Consider the following 23,610-nt stretch of genomic DNA (forward strand, 5'->3'; position numbering starts at 1 on the left):
AAAAATAAACAAATGGGACCTAATGAAACTTAAAAGCTTTTGCACAGCAAAGGAAACTATAAACAAGACCAAAAGACAACCCTCAGAATGGGAGAAAATATTTGCCAATGAAGCAACTCACAGAGGATTAATCTCCAAAATGTACAAGCAGCTCATGCAGCTCAATATCAAAAAAACAAACAACCCAATCCAAAAATGGGCAGAAGACCTAAATAGACATTTCTCCAAAGAAGATATACAGATTGCCAACAAACACAGGAAAGAATGCTCAACATCATTAATCGTTAGAGAAATGCAGATCAAAACTACAATGAGATACCATCTCACACCGGTCAGAATGGCCATCATCAAAAAAGTCTACAAACAATAAATGCTGGAGAGGGTGTGGAGAAAAGGGAACCCTCTTGCACTGTTGGTGGGATTTTAAATTGATACAGCCACTATGGAGAACAGTGTGGAGGTTCCTTATAAAACTAAAAATAGAATTACCATATAACCCAGCAATCCCACTACTGGCATATCCTCTGAGAAAACCATAATTCAAAGAGTCATGTACCACAATATTCATTGCAGCTCTATTTACAATAGCCAGGAGATGGAAACAACCTAAGTGTCCATCAACAGATGAATGGATAAAGAAGATGTGGCACATATATACAATGGAATATTACTCAGCCATAAAAAGAAATGAAATTGAGTTATTTGTATTGAGGTGGATGGACTTAGAATCTGTCATAGAAAGTGAAGTAAGTCAGGAAGAGAAAAATACCGTATGCTAACACATATGTATGGAATCTTAAAAAATAAAAAAATGGTCACGAAGAACCTAGGGGCAAGACGGGTATAAAGCCATAGACCTACTAGAGATTGGAGTTGAGGTTATGGGGAGGGGAAGGGTAAGCTGGGATAAAGTGAGAGAGTGACATGGACATATATGTACTACCAAACGTAAAATAGCTAGTGGCAGCAGCTGCATATCAGAGGGAGATCCACTGGGTGCTTTGTGACCACCTAGAGGGGTGGGATAGGGAGGGTGGGAGGGAGGGAGATGCAAGAGGGAAGAGATATGGGAATATATGTATATGCATAGCTGATTCACTTTGTTATAAAGCAGAAACTAACACCATTGTAAAGCAATTATACGCCAATAAAGATGTTAAAAAAGAAAAAATGCTGTTGCACTAAGCACAATTGTGGATCTGCTTTTAGATAACCAGGGACATCCATGTCTCCATCCCAAGCACTCTTCTGTCAATCCAATAGCTATTGCCCTGTTTTGGCAAGACCTCTTGGTGTTCTGGGCAGACAGCCCAAACCAACCCTCTAGCGTCCCTGAAGTAAATACTTTCTCTTGTTCTGTCTCTCACTCCTTTTCCTCTAAGTGTGGGTCTGCCTCTTCCCCCATTCTGAATTAAAAACCAAGGACCAGGGATAGACTTTGGGGGAAAGTAGAGAAGGAAGAGCCAGTGACCATGGTTTACGTTGTTCCTTTAAGTCTGTGGTTCTTAAACTTGAACGGCACATCAGAATCACCCGGAGGGCTTGTTAAAATGCGGTCTGCTGGGCCCCATTCCAGAATGTCAGACTTAGTAGGTCTGGTGTGGGACCTGAGAACTTGCGTTTCTAAGAAGTTTCTGGGTGATGCTTACGATGCTGGTCTCTGGACCATACTTGGAAAACAACTGCATTAGTTCTTGCTTTAGAATTTAGGGTCCAAACTCCAGCTGGCAACAATAGGTTGTCTCAGCTTCTCCGCCGGCTCTGTCCTGTTTGTGTGTATGTGTATATGTGTGTTTATATTCTCAGGGAACTCTTAGAGGAGCCGTTGTGGTTGAGGGCAAGATCCAGCTTTTCTGAATCCCCTGACCAATTGCAGCCTTTAAGATAATCTTTTAATGGTGCCCAAGAACGGGACCCAAATACTGCTTTTATTTTCTATTCTCTGTTCTTTTTCCCATGCTGCCATCTTTCATTAATTCTACTCTACATTGGCGATCCTATGACTTTTTATTTCCTGAACTGTAGTTCAGAGTCGAGGATATTGGTTAAAACAGAAACAAGCCAACCAGCCACTCCTATAAGAGATAAGAAATCAGAACCATCCCCCATGACACGACATTATCGTTTTTTCCCCGTGCCTATATGGGAGAGGCAGAGCCTGGGGTGGTGGTTGCAGTGTTGATGATAGGTCTGCAGGACCGAACTTTCTTCTTTGGCAGGGAGGAGTTAAGGTTGAACTGGAGGTCTTAGGAGGCAATGGAGAAAAGATATGAGGCTGCCTAAGAGCAATTCCTAAACAGAGAATTAATGCTGGGACCTTGGACATCACGGCTCCAGTGGAACACATCCGTGAACGGGCTGCTCATTGGTGTTCCCTGTGGGGCCTCCTCAAAATACAGCAGCCCGGACCTCAGTCCTAGAGGGTCTGATTCCGTGGGTCTCATTTCGTAAATGAGACACCTGAGAAGATTTATTTATTATCACACCTACTGGCATAGATGGATTTGAAATTCAGTTGCCTGAAACAGCAAGTGCTGCTTCCCACATCTGCTTCCTCTTTTTAAATTAGGTGACACTAATGATTCTCCCCCAGAAGAGAAAGGTCTGTCTTCATCCCCTCACTTACAAATGGCAGCGTTGCTGGTGACTGACACTGCAAGGGAAAAGGAGTTTTATCCTTCTGACCCTAGCACAACGTTAAAAAGCTGTAGAGGGCTTCCCTGGTGGTGCAGTGGTTGAGGGCCCGCCTGCCGATGCAGGGGACACGGGTTCGTGCCCGGGTCCGGGCAGATCCCACGTGCCGCGGAGCGGCTGGGCCCGTGAGCCATGGCCGCTGAGCCTGCGCGTCCGGAGCCTGCGCTCCGCAACGGGAGAGGCCACAGCAGTGAGAGGCCCGTGTACCGCAAAAAAAAAAAAAAAAGTTGTAGAAACAAGAGGAGTGTATCATGCTTACCTCTTCTATGAGATTAGTCCACTTTTGTAAATAGTCCACATATCTTAGGGCTCCAAAGACACACTTTATAAAAATCCAGATGTTCACAGACACTGCAATCAATTGCAACGCTGGATAATCGCACTCTTCCTATTCAAGGGCAGTTTCAACAGGATATGATATAGTTTGTTTTTAGTTGCTAAAATCTGACCTCCAGGGAGCTCAAAACATTTTGTTATTTGTTTCTTACTAGTTATCAAAATGAAGGTCTTCTGAAGGAGATAGAAAGTCTTACTGCCTCCCTTTTACAGATAAAGCAGTCAAGGCCCAAAGGCTAAATGATTGTTTTGTAGCCTCACAGAAGCTGGAGCCCTTATGTTTCTGGGGTCAGGGGTCTAAGATCTAGAAATTAAAACAAAAACAAAGTCCTGCCGCATGAAATATTTGTCTTGTCATTTCCTAACGTAAAAGAGAGTAGAACTTTCTTTCTGGCAAACCTGTCATCATGTATACTTGACTCACGGAATAACAAAGCATTTTTCTTTCTCCTCTCATTTTTTGCTTTTTTAAAAAGTAGATTTAGGCCTGAGATATTAAAATATCAACTTTTGAAAAGCTGAACATGTGTTTCCTTTGTGTACAGAATCAGCTGTGTTCAGAAAAATCTCCCGGACCTGGCGCTTTGTGAAAGCATAGATGGGACTTAGAAACTCTGTGCTTCTCCACAGATTTCATCTTTATTCTCTCCTGTCTTTGTGACAAGTGTGGCTGTGTGGAAACACTGACAGTCCAGAGGAGGAAGAAGCGACTGTAGGTTAGGTCCTCCTGTTTATCCCCAGAGCTTCCCAGGCTTGCTTCTCACATAATACCCTCCAACCCAGCTCACCAGTTTGAAGTTACCTCTTTACTTGTCTGAGTTCCTGGCAGGCAGAAACTGTTCCTTTATCTTTGTACCCCACGTACATAGAAGAGAGCCTTGTACATATGAGGTATGTGCGCCTGATCTATTCCATTTGCCTCGCTAGAAGCCCTATCTTTAATACTCTGTCCTGTGCCTGGTAGGCTAACCCATATGGAAGCCAGCCAGGCACTGCCTTGGGTTTAGCCAGTAGGAGGCAACCATAGGAGATTTGAGGGCAGGAGTGTTAGGCCAAGGTATCTTCTTCTGTCTCCCTCTTTCCTGGGTTGCCATGGGTAGTTCTATCCGTCGTGATAAAAATAAAAGCCACGTGACAATGTCCAAAAACATTTCATGACACTTTGTGCAGAAATGACAGACTTAAAAAATGAAAAGAGAATAGAAGAAAGCAAAACCAAAAAAAGGCAAACCTTTTAAATGCTGTCCTTTCCAGAAACCTGAAATTTATACTAGGCTGAGTGTCAGACAACTATTTAAGGTAATTAATATGGTTTGCTGTTAAAATACAGATTAATGAGACTTTCAGATAAGTTCTAACATGTTCATATTTGCATTTCACAATGCTTGTTTTATCAGTGAATTATACACATGTATACCTGGAAGAGACCTGCTTCAGGCTGATACATGATTAGTCATCCTGAGCAGATAATTTTTTTATTGCTTTTTAGAAACACCTACAACCACTCATAGTTACCAGTACCAGTCTCTGTGGTCAGGGTGTACTTGCTAGAGTCATAGGGGACTTCTCTGCTGTCCATGATGATTTGGTTCCAGGTTACTTAGAGTTGACAAATTTTGAATCCTTGTTTTATCTTACTCAATGCGATGTTAGAAACTGTACGATGATAAATCTCAAAAGGCACCCACAAATCAGAGATTATTAGAGATGAAATGTTTCCCAACTTTGAAACTCTGTAGGGATTTTTTGCTTTTCTTCTAACATCTATCACAGTTGAGACCACAGATGGTGTCTTTATTTCTGTGTGTTCTTTGCAGCCCTTGGCCGGATGGCTGGCACATTGCAGGTACTCAGCCCATAATTGCCGGGGGGTCATCTAGTCGCACCTTATGATTTAAAGCAAGAAACTTCTGCACATCATTTCTTAGAGATGGTCATTTAACTCCCATCCGAAACCTTGTCATATTGCAAGGCAGTTTCAGTCTGCCTTGATAATTTGACCAAATTCAATCCTAAGGACAGCCCATGAATCTGAAGTCAGTTATGTTGCATTTTCTCTTTACCTAAGTCTTCTCTTTTAACTTAATGTACGTAATTCGTTATTTTCTTTTCCAAAAATCCTACCGTATAATGATTTCAATTCATGTTCATTTAATTATAGTCTAATTTGTTACTATTTCTCTTCAACTATGACCCCAGATATAAACCTATAAGATTTGGTCTGATTAATATGGGATGTGACAAACTCTCCCTCTTATATTCTGAACACTATGCTTATTTTAATGCTGAATGAGATTCCGTTGCCTCCAAAAAGTGAGTTATTGCATTTTAGTCACCTAAGTGAAAAGACAACTGTTAGCATTTTTGAGAAGACAGTGGCATGCCAAACAACATACCATTATCCAATTAGTCAACTAGAAAAGAGATCCTTTTCAAGAGGGTTTTTGAGATCTGACTTCTCAACAGAGAAGTTGTTTAAACAGTTGTTTAGTCTTCATCCTGTGTCACAAAGAGGCAAGGTGCTGGAAAAAAGACATCATGAATACATAAGTTTTTTTTATTTGTGCAAAAATGCATTCCATAGACCATTAAAAACGACAATTTTGATAACACGAGGCAGTAATGTGGACCGATAAGAGATGACATTTTTAGAATTCTTAAAGAGTAATTAGTAATTTCCATAAAGTGGACTCACTGTCTATTACTGTTACAGCCAGTAGTCAAATTGAACAAATTTTGCATGCCGTATTTACTACTCCCTAGGAACCCATGGCATGATAAATTATATCTATTTAGTTTTTTACTCCTTGCTTAAGGTACAAGACCAAAACATTGGTGGGAGAATGACCCCTATTATTCATGTGCGTGTTTATATGCAATTCTACTGATTGAATCGGGAGTGGTGAGTAGAGTAAGATTAGAGTGAAGTCTTTTCTAGGTTGCCAGACTGAGAAGTACATGTTATTGGCCCTTGAATTTATTAAATAGAAAAAAAGTAAATTTATTAAAGGTGCGTTAAAGACTTTTCATTTAGATCAAAGAAAAAGCCAAGGTAGATTCTTCATATCATATAGGAACTATATATGGTCTTGGCCATTTAAAACTCTCTACTGTAATTTCATAGTCAGTTAAAACCTTCCTATACTTATAAGTAATTATATTATGGTATGAAGAACCTATAGAATTGAGGCTAAATAATAGTAAAATTTGACAGGAAAAACTACCTGAAATGCACTGTGTATCATGGACCATTTATGGGAGAAAGTTTCTCCAACTCATCCCTCCAATCCAATGGTTCGCAAACATACTGAGCACAAGTACTCATTTAAAAATGCAGATTCTCAAGACCCATACCCTGAAATTCGAATTCGATAGGCCTCTAGCAGGGCTTCATAAACTACATTTTAAACCACATCCCTATGGACCCTGATACAAGTGGTGTTCAGCCCACTCTTGGAGAAACTTTGGATTAAACCTATCCTTAAAGAATTTTCATTTTAGTTGATTTCTGAAATAATTGTTCTATTGACCATCAAAGTAAATATCTAGCGTTAGTGGGTACTAATCAGAGAAGAGAGGTGAGGCAGATTTATGGATATTTAAATGACTTATTTTAAACTAATTTTAGACTTACAGATTTATAGATTGTTTTTAAAGGCCAGCTCTTAAATGGTCCTTCTGTGATGCTGAGCATGATGAAATGGTAACATAAATGTGTGGGAGAAACACAAGGACTGAGCTCCCTCTTTGCTTCTTGCTTATCTTGTAAAATGATTTGCCCATGTATATTTATATAAGCTTTACATATTTTAATTTAGAAAATTGTCACCATTTACTGATCTACAGTGTACACTCTTTTTTTGTATTTTTATGCTTCAAAATATGATGCCAGTCAGCTTAGTCGGTAGAGGGACCGTACCATATTCACAGTATTTAAATTAAGCCCTAAAACTATACAATTTTAGAACATACTCTGAATATTTACTGCTAAATTTTCCATTAGAAAAACTCTCTCTAGTCTAATAAATAATACATAAATTTTATCCAGCCATTCAAAAGTTCAAGAAAAATCTTTATCAGCATGTAGCTATGTTGGTGACCTGTGCACAACCTCTCAACAAAGTACCTCCATTAAATATTTCAGTTCCATAGTATGGCTGAATTGTGTCACGCTCGAAGTGATCTTAAATATTTATTTAGCTTAATTCAGCATGAGTCATTTCATCCTGGATTCTAATGCTAACCTCAGAACATATGATGATTGAAAGAAGGAATCATTATTATGTATTAATGGTGAAAATTAAGTTAAAATGTATTTTAACACACTTGTGAATTTCTAAAGCTGACAGCAATAAGGAATATACTAAGAAGACATTTTCTCTTTATTATTCATATTAAATATGCCCCTTTTATATTCTGTAGGTAGAATGAGCGCCATAAATACGGTAATTATATTTGAATACGATGCAGTCAATACACTCAGAAATTAAATATGTTGAAGCAGCCAGATTCTTCTCTTGTTGGTTATTAGTAAAGAGATAATTCCTCTGTGGGGGACGGCTGTCACTGTTAGTTAAAAATCCCTACTGTGTAAATTGGTATAGATACTTTCTGAAAAGTGAGGGTTTTTCTACAGTAGGCTATTATAGCTTCTTCATAAGCCAATCACATCAACCATCTATGTTCTGGTTCACTGACCTACTCCATAAAGCCATTATGGATCATCGTGTCTGTCCAGCAGCCCTAGGGCCCCATTAAAGATCTATTTCAGGTCTCAGATGCCTGCTGATAGACGACACATATTCTCAAACTCCAGTTACAAGGCATGAACAGGTATAACAGTTTTTGAATTTAAAATTTCCATTTTACATAACACAAACTTGGTCTAGTTTTTGCTTCTTAGAAGTCATCATAAATGTTGCTGTGTTGGGGGGAGGCGTGGGGGAAGTAGGGGAAAACTGGATAGGACTCAGACTATTACAGCTTTAAAACACCTGAAAAACCTTTGTCTTAAATTGCACCTTGGATCCAGTATAGTGCTAATAAAAGTGCTTGTCAACTGACTATCCAAACACTTTCTCCCTCGCCTCTGACCTAGAAGATTGGACCTGCCAGTGAAAATGCAGCAAGGTCTCTGCCAATTCCGCCTTTTGCTCTGCCAAGAGTTTCCACTGTAATAGACTCCAAGACTATAGACATCTTCTGCTAATGGCAATGCTAAGGTTGTGGGCCTAGTAAATAGCCATTAGGTAATAACACTGATAAAGACAGAAGGAGGATGGCTGGGCTCAGTTTGGCCTAAGGGGTGTTACCCCAGCATTGTGGATTGTACATTTCTATTCTTGGCTCAATTAGTGATGGGTGATTTGACACTGAACTTGAATAATCTTCAGCTTTGGTCTTTCTGTCTGTAAGACATTATCATAATAATGTCTATATCTTAGGAAGGAGATCATGCACTAATTACTAAAGCAACTACTTGTGCATGAAAGAAACAATCATGGGTTGCCAACCTAAAAATATAATAAGAACACATTTACAAATGATTTGCATGAACTTCTGAATAAAGTTACCCTGTATATAACAATTATAAAACTAGGTTGATTTGTGTGAACTTACCGGTAAGTTGTAAATACACCCCTCAAGTGGTCTTTTCATTTTTTTTTTTTAATTTCTTTCATAGTATTTGAAAATTTTCAAATGAGATATAACAGATCATAAACCATGAAGAAAAAGGCCTACATTCTGTGTCTGGTCGTATGATGTACATGGATAACAGTAAAAATTGCACATTAGAGGCAACTCAGGATAAAAATTAAAACTCTAAAGCAAATTAAAAAGTTAGCACTAGCTTGAATTTATCCAATATCCCTCAACAGAAGACATTCCCCAGAGTTGGGAAGGATGGATAGCTCTCCAAGAACAGATATGACACACTAATATCAAATGCTAAATCAAAGGATTCCAGGAACAAGAATAGACTTGTGCCTAATATGCCAGCTGACCCCTGTAGTATTGTGTCCTCTCAGGTGACACGTTCTCTCCAATACATAGCTCTGTACAAGCTCCACACCTAGGTGCTATATGATCTCCAGCAAGTTAGCTAATCAATCTTTGTCTGTTTCATCATCTACAAACATGGGTAATGATGGTACCAAACCCACAAGGCTACTGCAAGATTTGTTCCACTGCAGCACTTAGAAAGCTGTCTGATATAAGGGTGTCATAATCTTAGTGATTATAATTTTTATTATAATTATTGTAGTTGCTATTATCATTAGGTGACTTATCATCTCTCCCAGATTGTAAGCTCTTTGCATCTCCACACAAGAAATAATATATGATTTTCACATTGTTCTTACTGAAAGAATAAGTGAATGATTGAATGAATTAAATAATGAATTTTTTAAAAAGCAAGCCCTTGAGAAACAGGGAGCTTGTATACTAGCAGAAAACATAACTAAAGTACTATACTCATGCAGTCCCTTAATATTGATTATGATCTCAGGCAATATTCCCTTTATTTACTTATTCTATATTTCAGGCAGATAGATATGTTTCTTAAGAAGGAAATGGACCTCGGACAAAGAGTTTTGATTGGGATAAAAGATTGGGGGTAAAAAATAATATTCCTGGGGTAGATTCTGAGGAGCACTATTCACTTTAAAATAACTCAGAAGCCAAGGAAACAGAAAGTTAGAGATTAAAGTTGATCCAAAGACCCACAGGCCATTCCTGGGAAAACAACAACACAATATCAACAATGACTACAATAATCAAACAAAATTTAAAATACTGTAAAAGAACTGGGATAGACCTCAGGAGGTAGATAAATGCTATTGAGAGAAGCTGGAAGGAAAAAAAAAAGTCAGCTCAGGGTTCAGCCTGGAAGAGGAAGTTTAGAGAAGAGAGAAGAATTTGGTGACATCAGGAGATGATCTGAAACCCTGCTGGAAATACTGCAGGGGGAACAAATGCTCATTTTCAAAGTATTTCCTGTCACCAAATTTATCCCAGGATTTCTAGAGTTATTCCGGTTAGTGATCCATGCATCTTTAAAAATGCAAATCAAGGAGCCTGAGTGGGAAGAAACATTGGACATTCATACTTTAGTATGAATTATATTTCCTTCAATTCATTCTTCTCACAGTCACTTCATCTCCATAAATAGCAACCATCCTTTCAGCTACTTAAGTAGAAAACCCTGGAATCACCCTTTTCTCTCAACCACATCTATGCATCAGCAAATTAGTAAAATTTTCTGTTAAAATATAGAGAGAGTTTAACCACTTTTCATCACCTCCACTGCCTTACTCAGCCCACTCCATGGTCCTGTCTACTCTGGATCATCCAAGAGTGTGTAACCAGTGTCTGTATTTCTGCCATTGCCTCCTTGAGGCTAATCTCATCTCATTACAGAAGTCATAAAGATGCAGTTAAAATTAAGACCCATATGTCATTCATTTGCTCAAGACCCTGTGAGGGTCTCCCATCAGTCAGGGTAAAAGTTCCAGTTCTTTCAGTGATCTACAAGGCCCTTCAAGATCTTGTTCTCCACCCCACTCCTCCCCTTTACCTTACCCTGCTCTAGATATGCTCATGCCTCAGGATCTGTCTCCTTCCTGTTCCCTCTGCCTTAGAATTCTCTTCCCAAAAACATTGTATAGACCAATCCCTCCTTTCCTTCAGGCTCTTAATCAAATGTCATCTTCCCTAGTTAACCCTACCTAAAATTTCAACCCTGTACTCTACAAATGTTACTTCTTAGCCTATTTCCTATCCATTTTCTCTGATTTATTTTTCTCATCACTATTTATCACTATCTTACATACTCTATATTTACACATTTATCTTCTTTATTATTTATCTCTCACACAGAAATATAAATGCCTTGGGGACCAGGGTTGGTTTTTTGTTGCTGTCGTTGTTTTTGTCCACTGTTATATTCTCAGCACCTACAACATCTGCTACATAGCTGGTCCTCAGTAAATATTCTAAATAAAGTGAATAATTAAACTATCTTAAATATATGTTTTCTTACTTAAAATCCAACTGTAGTAGCTTCCCTAGGGACCTTTGATATGCCTATTTGATATCTGTATTGGGGATGGGGACAACCTTGACATCAAAAAGTAATTTGGGATTGAGGCATTGGAGCATGGCAAAGTACTAGTGGGTCCAAGAATGGAAAATGGGAAAAGAGGACCTCTGAATACCTAGAATGTATGTAGAGGCTATCAGTCAACTGGATGACATCTTCAGGAGGTACAGAGAAGTTCAAGAACATGATGAGAAAAACAATAAGTACAGAAACCATGTCTCCTCTGTTTTATAATTTTGCTTCCTACAGGGTGCTTTTTCTTCCTTCTTCCAGATTAGTGAAGATTCTTATTGAGCTCCAATGCTACTAGTACTCCATTCAGAAAATTGAAGTGAGGGGGTACATGGGCGTTCATAAATTCTAGGATATTTGTAGAAAAGCAGAGCTCTATTCATCATACCTCTCCCCTTGCCAACTGCAGCCCTTTGACAGGGAAGAACTCATTCTTGATTCTCTTGCCTGGAAGATGCCAGTGGCAGAATCTGAGAAAAGGTCTTGTTGGGGTGGGCAAGGGTTAATAGCCAAGGACAACTAGAAGATATGCATGGATATGGGATAAATTATCCATGGTTTGTCATCTTTGGGGATGCTCTTGAAAAACTAATTTGCCCTTGTAGTGTAATATACTACAGAAAAAGGGAGACGAAATACCCCCTAGAGATGACAATACCTATGGGACAAAAGGAAGTCGTCAGGCTTTCACAGATTATTTGTGAAACTGCCAGATAAGGAACTGTTAGCGGAAGGCAGCTACACACTTATTCACATCTATCCTCCGTATCGTCTTATTCAATCCAGCCTCTGAATTGCACACACAGTAAAGAATAAAGATAGGACAGAATAATTAAAATACAGTCCCATCCCAGAGCTCTTCCAGTACTAACTTGGATTATCTTAATATGATTTTAAGCACATTTGTGATGTTTATTATTCAGATACTGCAAATGCAGTGCTTGACATTAGGGGAAACAAAACAATAAAATATAACTTAGAAAAATTATCCAAAACATGGAAATAGGCAAAAATGGTGATTTTTTTTTTTTTCCAGCACAGTGCTACATTTGAATTTCTATCAACATGGTTATTTTATAGCTCTGTAGATACAGGTGTTAATTTGTCAAACTTTATCCAGTAGTTTCAAACAATGTCTGTCCAATGAAAGAGATAACCTCTAAGTTTACTGTTTATTACACCTTAAGACACTAAACTAGTTTTATATCTAATCCTCTGATTTATCCCAATATTTATTTATATATTGAATATATTATATACATCATTAGCTTCTCAAATGCTCTTTGTGCTAGTTTTAACATCTTACTGGTTCCCTAGTTAATAAATGGATTGAATAAAATCCTTGACTTTTTCATTTTACCTCTTTATGAAAGTTGTATCAATATTTTTAACTCTTTCAGAATGATACTTTAACATTCTGATAATTTTCATTAGCTCTCAAGATCATCCTATGTTCTAGTGAACTTACCTAATGAAGCTTAGTTCATTGGTAAATAATCTTATATGCTTACTTCAAAATCTGATACATCACATGGATGATTTGCCTTTCCTGTTTTCTATAACCACATCACCCCTACCTGCTATCCAAGTCATTACATGGCCGATTCTTATTTTTTAATAGGTCCCAATCCATGCTTGGCCTTCATGACTTTGTAACAAGTTATTTGTGAAAGTTAGCTTTGCTAAAACTACTTAATAAGGCATTACACAATTAAAAAAATATTTAATAGGTGAACTTTCTTTTCCTCTATCCTTATCACTCTGAAAGTAGCCAAAATCTAGTACAAGGCTTTACATTTATAATACACTGAGTTCAACAGAGAGAAAAATATTCTGAATGTCCCAATGAAGGGTTAAATTAAATAAAAAATAATAGCATCCATAAGTCATAATATCATTAAAAGTTATGCTACAAATTTTTTGTAAGAAAAAAACTGAAATAGAACATAGACAATAGTTTTTTTTTTTAAACAATAATTGTTCTTCTTTTTGCTACTATAATATGACACTTTCCAAGAATGACAGCAAGTTTCTGAACATTCATAGGCTTCATTTTTTCTTAAGGAAATCTTTTCTTCTAGCTAAAGCCAAGTGTTTCTTCATTATTCATATCTCCGTTAAAGGAGAACCATAATAAAAGAAAAAAGAAGCATTTCTAAACATTATTTTGTATGATTAGAATGTTCTATAATTTGGTATTATTTCTTATTCATCCTTTCATGCAACCTTATTGTTATTTTTAGCAATTTTATTGTAAAAGATAGATGAAACACTGACATTAAATAAATGAAATGAGAAAAATTGGTAAGGTTGCATAATAGAGTTTAAGAATGTCATTTCATCCATTTGCTGAATAAATAAAATATCAGCACACATTGCCAACAAACACATGAAAGGATGCTCAGCATCACTAATCATTAGAGAAATGCAAATCAGAACTACAATGGGGTATCACCTCACACCAGTCAGAATGGCCGTAGTCAAAAAATCTACAAACAATAAATGCTGGAGAGGGTGTGGAGAAAAGGGAACCCTCTTGCACTGTTGGTGGGAATGTAAATTGATACAGCCACTATGGAGAACAGTATGGAGGTTCCTTAAAAAACTAAAAATAGAACTACCATACAACCCAGCAATCCCACTACTGGGCATATGCCCAGTAGTGGGATTTGAACCATATTATGAACCATTATGGTTCTTTTTGAACCATAATTCAAAAAGAGTCATGTACCACAATGTTCATTGCAGCCCTATTTACAATAGCCAGGACATGGAAGCAATCTAAGGGTCCATTGACAGACAAATGGGTAAAGAAGATGTGGCACATATATACAATGAAATATTATTCAGGCATAAAGAAACGAAATTGAGTTATTTGTAGTGAGGTAGATGGACCTAGAGTCTGTCATACAAAGTGAAGTAAGTCAGAAAGAGAAAAGCAAATACCATATGGTAACACATATATATGGAATCTAAAAAAAAAAAAAAATTGGTTCAGATGAACCTAGGGGCAGGACAGACATAGACGCAGACATAGATAATGGACTTGAGGACACGGGGAGGGGGAAGGGTAAGCTGGGACAAAGTGAGAGAGTAGCGTTGACATATATACACTACCAAATGTAAAATAGCTAGTAGGAAGCAGCCGCATAGCACAGGGATATCAGCTTGGCTCTTTGTGACCACTTAGAGGGGTGGGATAGGGAGGGTGGGAGGGAGACGCAAGAGGGAGGGAATATGGGGATATATGTATATGTATAGCTGATTCAGTTTGTTATAAAGCAGAAACTAACACACCATTGTAAAGCAAGTATACTCCAATAAAAATGTAAAAAAAAAAGACTCAAAAAAATAAAAATAAATAAATAAAATATCAGTGTTGGCTAACATAATGTAGAAAATTGATGATATTCTTTCTTCACTGTCATTGGTAAATAATAGAGAATATAGAGTCAAAGGGGAAGGAAATAAGATGACACAAACTTCTGTTCTTAGTGAGATTTCCTGTAACATGGTATTTAATTCGAGTTAGAAAAGTAAAATCCTGTTCATCTGAAACGTTAAATTTTCTCTAAAAGTTTCTGATAAACACTAAAAATAAAGCTTAATCATTTAGTTCCTATTCATGTTCCAACGGTCTTCCCTCAAGCTTACATTTATGATTAGTTTTCCTTAAAAATAAAATGAGTTTGTGCCAGATCAACCATCATGGATTTAGGTGCCTTTAGATATTAGCTAGCATAAGCTGATTTTTTAAAAAAATTGAGGTCAGATTTGGTTGGCCCAAGGTCACACTGATATATCGCTTATTGTCTACTAGTGGCATTTGCTGAGCATTACCTTAGGCTACATTTTTAGTATTCCCTCTGGCATGCTGAGATTAGATGTGACATTTCTTGGCCAGAATAAAACACAAGGTCGATTCTAAAGACTATAATACTATATTTTTTCCCTGCAACTTCGCATTTGCTTATCTACAGTACACAGCAGTTAGTTTTAAAGCGTGGGACTTATGAACCACTACTGGCACATGCTAAATCCTTCTCCTTACAGGATGCCTCCCCACACTGTCCCAGCATGTATAACTATCTCCTGAACCCTCAGCAAAATCCCTGAGAAAATAACCACAGCGGAGGTCAGAATGCTCCAGCTCCTACTGTAAGAGGTTGAGGGAATTTATCCTCCCACTGCCTGGGGAAGGTGACAGTTTCATCAAGAAAATCTCCCACTGAGATAATGTTATAAAGGATGATTGGCATATGAAAATCTATGAGGACTATTATTCAACTCTATTATGAGTTAAAAAGATTTTGTAGAACACCAAATAATTATCAATTATTTATAAAAGTACTTAGGAAAGAAAACCCATTGGTAAGTTTGTAATAGGAAGAACAATTTTGAAACGTCATGAATTTTGCTTAATATTTTTTCTTCCTAAAGCCTTAGAAGAAAAAGTAATAATAATAAAAACCCACCTTTGGCCTGAAAGCCAGCTTTGCTCTCATAATCACCCTGTTGTATCCACTTACCCTGACTAAAGTCAATTAGTAAATGAAAATATGAATATGTACTTGAATTTCTCTCTGAATGAAATGCAAGCCTTGTAAAATTCAAGCATTTCTCTCAAGCAAACATGTATATACTTACTAGTTTAAAAAAAATCTTTAAAATGACTAATAATCTCCAATACAAAGAGAACTGTCAGTTTAAAAATTAAAATACAATTATAATTACTTTTCTTGGTATGGCTATTGGTACTGAGCTACGTGGCACAATAAAATATGCTAAATGTGCAGTTATGAGTTTCCTTCACTTTAAACTAGGTCTTATCTAGAAAGGCACACCTAGAGGTGGGTTTATGATCCTGATTACGGGATTGTATGTATCAGTAATTCAGATAGTCTGAAAACTTGAAAACAATACTCTCACTCTTGATTTAAATATTATCTACAAACAACAAATAACTATTAGGAGAAACTCAACAAGAGGCCAATAAGTACCTATTTCCTTCTGTATGTAGCTCTCTGTCTGGGTTGGTATCTAGGAAATGCTGCTCTATGCTGAAGGAGCCTAAGCTATGCTACTTCAACTCTGTGTTAAATAAAGTGACTGTCAATATCTGGGTTGAAGCAACAGAGCACAGATAGCTCTCTGTATCTATAAGGGATGCAATGAGCTGTCCAAGCTAACTCAGCAGAGAGAACATTTACTAACAAAATGATTGTAGAGAACCACTGACTTGATGGATGTCTGGGACGGTGTAGAATGGAGGCGCCCAGGACGAAAATGGGAGCAGATTTGAAAGCCTTTAACAGGCTCCTCTTACCCATCCTAGTGTGGTTTATTAGCATGACACAGGCTCCCTGTTTTCTCTCTCTTTAATGATACTGTTCTATGAACCAATGAATGTTTTCATTTGGAAAATACGAAAGCTCTGACATGTTATCTGGACTGTGGTTTCTTTAGTGATGCCAAGGGAATAAATATGCTAATTCTGTGCTTTAAGGAGTGTATTGGGTAAGGCCCGTTACTTCACTGCTTTCAGTGCATACTAGGCCCAGGTGAGAAAAAGTTAGTATTACACACCTTGGAATATTTCATTTTGCAAATGTTTAGCTTAGAAAATGGAGAATTTCAGTGACACTTGGATATACTTTTAGATGGTGATTTTCAGATTACATTCTCCCAAGTTTAACTCATCATTTGTTAATTACGATACCTGAAGCAATTGACCTCAAGCTACTGCTTGATTCTTCATAAAAGAAGCAATTACTATGAAAAGCTACCACATAAATCTTGAAATATTCACAAAAATCTTACACAAATAATATTTTCATAGAGAAATGAAAGACCGTGTTCTTCACATACACGCAAACGTACAAAAAGACATTCCTCGAGGAAATAGTAGTTTCTTGGCACACCAGGGCTTTTACAGCAGCAGTTAAATAACAGCAGCAGTGCCAACTGGAAAGAGTTTTCCCTGGCTTTAAAACTGGAACGAAACAACTCTCAACATTTGCAAAACATTCCTTTATTATTAGAAATAAATTATTTGTATAAAAAATTGCATGCGTCAACCATTGCATTTATTTTTTAGCACAACCCAGGGCTTCAATCTGGTCAGCCATTACAAGAAACAGACTCATTGTCTTATACAAGTTGAACAATGTGGGACAGGAACGGGAGTTCTCACAATCACAGAAAAATACTTACAAGAATAACATCAGACATGGTTTATTTCAACAGCATTTTTTTTTTCACAAGCTAACATTAGTTATCCTTTTGTGATTTTTTTTTTTTTAACTGCTCATGAGGAAGCAATACTTTAGCTTGACACTCATTGGTTGTATTATATAAAATGGGTTTCTTCACTCCCTGTTATTGATACTTTTGGCTTGTGGCTACTTTTTGTTCCTTACAAGATTGACTATTGATTTGATTGACTGTAGTCTACAGAGATCTCCAGGAGTGAGTGTTGGTGGTGTCACGTTCATTGTTTAAGATCGCATACCACATTTCTTCATATTGTATCATTTCCCTGTTTCAGATTGAATGATTGCTGTAGCTGATATATGTCGTCTTGGTAGAGGAAGCTGTTAAGACAAATTAAGACAAATTATAGTACAGAATAATAAATTAGTTCGTTAAAATGATTTTAAAATTCAAATATTGCAATGACTTTTTATGATATGTGGTCTTTACAACCTGTTACTTATTATTTTAAGCAGTGTAGTAGGATTTCAACAATTGTAGAAATAAAAATGCAGCAGAATTTTTAATCTATAAAACCACTAGTCTCATTTATAGTATAGACATTTGGCAGAAAACTAAAAATGTGAATGCCCTGTTCTTTAATATATTTAGGTGAAATTCAATTTAAATGTGCATTTTGACTAACAGATTTACAATATAAAAAATGAAAGAACAGATGAAATTCTCTATCCTGCAAAATGAAAAAAGAATTTTTTCTTACAACCCACGTTAAAGACCTCAATTCTTTGAGTCTGATTTGATGGCCAAGAAAGGGTTAGTCATTATAATTAGTCATGCTTTGAGAATGAATATATCTTCCATTTAAAAATAGTACTTTTAGACTCTAGAAGTGAACACAGTACAATATCAATGTGTATTGCCAACACATATTTATGGTCTGGTTTCATCCAAAGGATACAAATGGAGATGTTTAAAAAATAAATAAAGACTCAAAGAAGGAACTTATCATGAACTAAACCCATTATTGTAAGATTATTAGAAAAGTATGAACAAGAAAATATTCTAAGTCTATTCTAAGTCTAAATATTCTAATTCTAAATATTTCTAAGTCTAAACTTAGAAAATATTCTAAGTTTAAGTATATTCATACTTAAATTTCCAGAAATACAAATCTAAATCCAAATAATTACTTCGTATTTTTGAAAGATGTGACGGAATAAATCTGTTTTAAAATTCAAAAGTGATATCTTATTTTTTTCAGTGGAACTCTGGAATGAAAAATCATAAGAAGAAAGAAGAAAAAGTGCAAAACGTATGTATTTCACTATATAAATCCAATTCAGGGTGAAACAGATTTTTAGAGAATAATTTACTTTTGAACATTGAATAAGGAAATTGTAAAGTTTCTTCTCCGAAATAATTGGCAGTTAGACTCATTCCATTGTAGTGTACATGAATACTGGTAATTGACCAGACAAGTTCTTACCAGAGACCAGGATCAGACAAAGTCCACAGTCACTAAAATTAATACAGGGAGCCCAGGAAGTGCTAGCTGTAGAGGTTTTTGCTGTTTTTTATTTCATTGAATATTATGAGCTTCATGCCAAAAACAGGTGGGACATATCTGCTTATCTTTCTATGTTGCTCACATTAGGTTATTATTGAGGGACAGTGGAAAGGAAGTAGATCTTAGACTTTTTTTTTTAATAGATCTTTATTGGAGTACAATTGCGTCACACTACTGTGTTAGTTTCTGTTATACACCAATAGACTTGGTTTTAAATTGCATTCTCTTCTCTACAAAATGAGTGAAAAAAAGTCACTGAACCAGGTTATGGGGCCTCAGCTTCATCACTGGTCCACAATCCACAACATTGTGTTTTTGTGAGGACGGAGGCACAGTAGATTTGTGGGGAATGGCTGTTGTCTTAGAGAGTCCATATGGAATGCTACTTTTCTATTTATGCTTCTAAAAGGTAGGGTGTCTGTTACCTTTGGTTTGGTGTGAAGTGAAAACACAGTGATTTTTATGGTCTTTATTTTTTATTTCTAATTTATATAATGCTCTCTTATGCCTCTAAATGTATTCTAAGAAAATGACATCTGTGCTTCAACTATGCTTTTGAAAGACTTTCATATGATCTTTGTAGACAAGATGGAGAAAAATCATGAGTTAGAAAAACGACCCTTTAAAAGATTCCTCAACTTCCTGCCCTATTCAGTATATTTAACAGTAACTAAAAATGTGAGAAATATCCAAATTTGCAGATAGCTAGAAAGAAAAATTATGGTTGTAACAGAGGAACAAGAGCCTAAAGACCTTAACGAAGATGATATTCAGATGTTAATCTTCAAGGATCATTCCAACTTCAAGACTCTAAAGCTCTTTAGAAATTATTTCATTGTTTGAACTCTTAGAAGTAACCTCCAGGGAAAAAGATGTAGAATTCTATTGAGAACTAAGACTATAATTTACAGAAAGAAAGTAATCTTAATTTTTCTGATTAGAAAAAGGATGTAAGGCTTTGGAAACATAATTTAGTCAACACTGAAACGATGTGAATGGCAGATATCTTGCAAGAATCTTCCCTTTTCTTTTTTTCTTCCAAGAAGAAAGAAAGATGGATGCTAAAATAATAGAATTTTTGAATTTTAAGTCTTATCTTTTCTATTAATCACAGACCAATCTAGATTTTGTGGGTTAGGTTCCAGACCATTGCAATACAGTGAATATCACAATAAAGCAAGTCCCATGAAATTTTTTTGTTTCTCAGTGCCTATAAAAGTTATGTCTACACTATCCAGTAGTCTAAGTGTGTGATAGCATTATGTCTAAAAACACAATGTACATACGTAAATTAGACAAAAATACTTTATTGCTAAAAAATGCTAACCATCATCTGACAATGCAGGGTTGCCAGAAATGCTCACTTTTGAAAAAAATGCAGTATCTGGGAAATGCAGTAGAGTGAAGCACAGTAGAACGAGGTATGTCTGCATATTTTCACGGCAGCAGTGATACTTTTATCTTTATCCCAGAAGTGTTACAGAACAAAAGGGATCAGAGATGTACATATAAGCTAATGTAATACTTCTGCTGATGAATATGCTTATGTGAAAATCAGCCTTGAATACAGCAACAATGAATTTCCTGTGCACACCACACTGTGTTCATAAGCTAGAGAAAGGAGATCTACCTCCAGAAGCAGCTGTTTTCATGAATTATGCATGAATAGAGCTTAAGGAATACCGTGTTACAGCATTCGTTAATTGGGTACCGTTGATAAAATTCATATATACCAACTTTGTTTCTAACTCTCTTTCCACACTTGTATGAAACAACACTTGACCTTTTTATGTGTGAAATGTAGTATTCTGCAAATTCAGTCATTAACATGGAGTCATTTGGTCTCCCTTCTAGCTTCACATTGCTTTTATTTATTCTGTGTACCATTAGAAGCTTTCCTTAAATATGTGATCAGAATTTCTGGCATTAACAAGTCATCTTTAAGATGAAATTTCTAAGAATGATGGACTTGTAGAACTCCATAGCTATGAAAGAAAAACATTGCATGCATATCATAAATACAGTTAATTGGTCAGGAAACAAATCCTGAATGTAGCATAGTAGCCATAATTATCAAAATCCTCCACATATTAAAAAAAGGGAGGGACTTCCCTGGCGGTCCAGTGGTTAAGACTTCGCCTTCCAATGCGGGGAGTGTGGGTTCGATCTCTGGTCGGGGAGCTAAGATCCCGCATGCCTCGGGGCCAAAAAACCAAAACATAAAACAGAAGCAATATTGTAACAAATTCGATAAAGACTTTAAAAATAATGGTCCACATCAAAAAAAAAAATCTTTAAAAAAGGGGATGCTAAAAACATAGTTTTTGAATTTTGTCTTCTTTTTTGTTACTCACAAACCAATCTATATTTTCATGGGAGCAATGATACATTTACCTTTATATAGTGGTTTATAGTTTACAAAACACTGTCCTGTACGTCATTGTCAAGTCATTGTGGTAATGGTGATTTATCAAAAGTCTGGTAGCAGAAAGTATGAGGATGCGGCAACATGGACACTGTTCCAGTGGATTAACTAGTCCTGGTTTGATTGAGAATAGGCTCCACGGGTTTTGAAAGGAGGTATTTTAAATCTGAGGAGGCAAGGTACTAGTTACAGAGAGTTGAATGGCAAAAGCTTTCCAATATTCAATTATACTTCTAGAGACATAAGACACACTTTTAGAAGAAAAATATTGCATTTAAGCTCTTCAAGTTTTTGGTAGTTTTAGAGAGTTTGTGATTTTGGAAGACTTTTTACTTTTTCCATTCAAACCACTGGTGCATTTGGTAAAGGGAACAAGCACACAAGGGGTACATTGTAGCTACTCCTTAAGTGAACAAAGGTTAACAACTGTTACCAGGAGTGGGATTGCAGAAGGATGTGTGAGGATTTCCTACTCTGTCTCTCCTGAATGTGTAAACTGTAATCACTTTATCTGAGCCTAATTCATTCAACCCAAACCACTCCTGTAAAAGATGAATAGTACAGTAAAATCCCCGAAGTACAATTTAACCTTCTTTGAGGTCATAATTGACTTTATCTTGATTCACCTTCTTAACTTTCTTTTACCTTCCAAAGGTGAGCATTCAACTCCTCCAAAATATTACAGGCTTAGCCATCATACAGCCTTCACATTTGTAATCTTTCATTCTTATTTTCAGAGAAAAGAGGGAAACGTACACATGCTATGAAATTTCCATTTCAACAGCAACAGAAAATAATAAAAGGAAAACAAAATGTATGAGACTTATTTCTATAGCATGGGATTAGTCTTTGTCAATACAGCACATTTTCCCTTCAGGGAACTAACTTATTTTTTAAAGCGGTGGAAAAAGTTTATTAATTTTTTTCCTTACCACATTTCAGAGGTGAGTCCAGGATAACTGGTATTTATTTCAGTGTACATTTGGTTGTTTCCATGTGCAACCATATTATATAAGGTTTTCTGGATTGCTGCTAAAAACCAAGTACAACTATAGACTCTGATGAGTCATACTGAGAAGTACCAGTGTTCAGAGTGTATCACTGGCCAAAAGTAGTTTATTGGCATCCTACATTAGGTCTTAACTTCCTGCACTGATGATTTCAAGGCAGAAGAAACAAATAAAATTCTGCCCTGAAATCACAAGCATTCTACACTGATGCCTTTGAGAGTAGTTACAGCACAATCTTTGCTAGGAGCCCAGATAGCCCCACCATTAGTCAATTGCTTATCTATAATCAGAGATGATTGTAACCATTTGATACCAAAACCCATCCTTATTGTGCCTCCACTTGCACTTCCTCAAGATTTCATGTTTGCAGAAGAGTGACTATGTGGGGAATGTCTGTGAAATTCTTAAAAGGCTTCTTTCTCTACAGGTAACTAAATTTGATATTTACGAGCTGAAGGTCATCTTCCTAGAGGACCTGGCCAGTCATTCCAAGAAGTCTGATAGTAATTGAAGCCAATAGGTTTAATTAATCAATACTTATCTTCTAAGGATAGTTCTGCATGTGGGGCATTAGAGTAGACAGTGTTCATCTGGAACTCTTGATGCAAGGGAAGGTTTGTGAATCTAGTGAAGACTATAAGTTGTTATAATAATTAAATCAGATAAAGTCATCTCAATCTTTTCTGTATTTCATGTCAAAAGTACAGAGAAAAGGAGATACAGCCTCCTGGCAGAATCCGAGAGGAAGAGGGCATTTTTGCGTAGGGTTTTATCCTTAATTAATGCCTGTGTTATATTGAACCATATACAGAATCTCGTAATGTATAGGTTATACACACACACACACACACACGCATATATATATATATAATTTTTTTCACTGTATTCAGCTTTCTGGTATTTTGCAATACATAACTTCAATCTATTTGCTACTTTTCCATAGAGTCCAAGATGGACTTGAACAGCTCAGTTAACTCTGCTGGCTTAGTTTGGTACCAGTATGTTGTTATGTGCTTCTTCAGGGATGAGTATAGAGAAGATAATAGGTGAGGAAAGGAAAAGTGGAGTGGTGGCTGTAGAAGGGGTCCTGTTTTCAGGGTCATGAGGCTTTCAGAGAAGAGCTCTAATTACCTTAATATATCCAAGAAGGGAAATCAAGGGAAACCAAAGAAGGGGACCATGTTGGGGAAACAAATATAGACTATGACTTAACCTAACATGTTAGCTAACTAGTTTTCTCATTTCCCTAAAT

At 36.6% G+C, this 23,610-nt stretch overlaps 1 protein-coding gene across 1 annotated transcript in view; it reads right to left on the reverse strand.

The window, feature by feature from the left end:
* Positions 1 to 17,220: 17,220 nt before the first annotated feature.
* GRM8 (glutamate metabotropic receptor 8) overlaps positions 17,221 to 23,610 on the reverse strand; it is a 760,483-nt gene continuing 754,093 nt past the window's right edge. The window contains exon 11 of the mRNA XM_079931466.1: positions 17,221 to 17,736. Coding sequence (XP_079787592.1) covers positions 17,687 to 17,736 — 50 coding nt within the window. The 3' untranslated portion in view covers positions 17,221 to 17,686. The remainder of the gene's footprint in view (positions 17,737 to 23,610) is intronic.

The sequence above is a fragment of the Stenella coeruleoalba genome, assembly GCF_951394435.1.
Source record: "Stenella coeruleoalba genome assembly, chromosome: 9".
In the NCBI taxonomy this organism is placed as follows: Eukaryota; Metazoa; Chordata; class Mammalia; order Artiodactyla; family Delphinidae; genus Stenella; species Stenella coeruleoalba.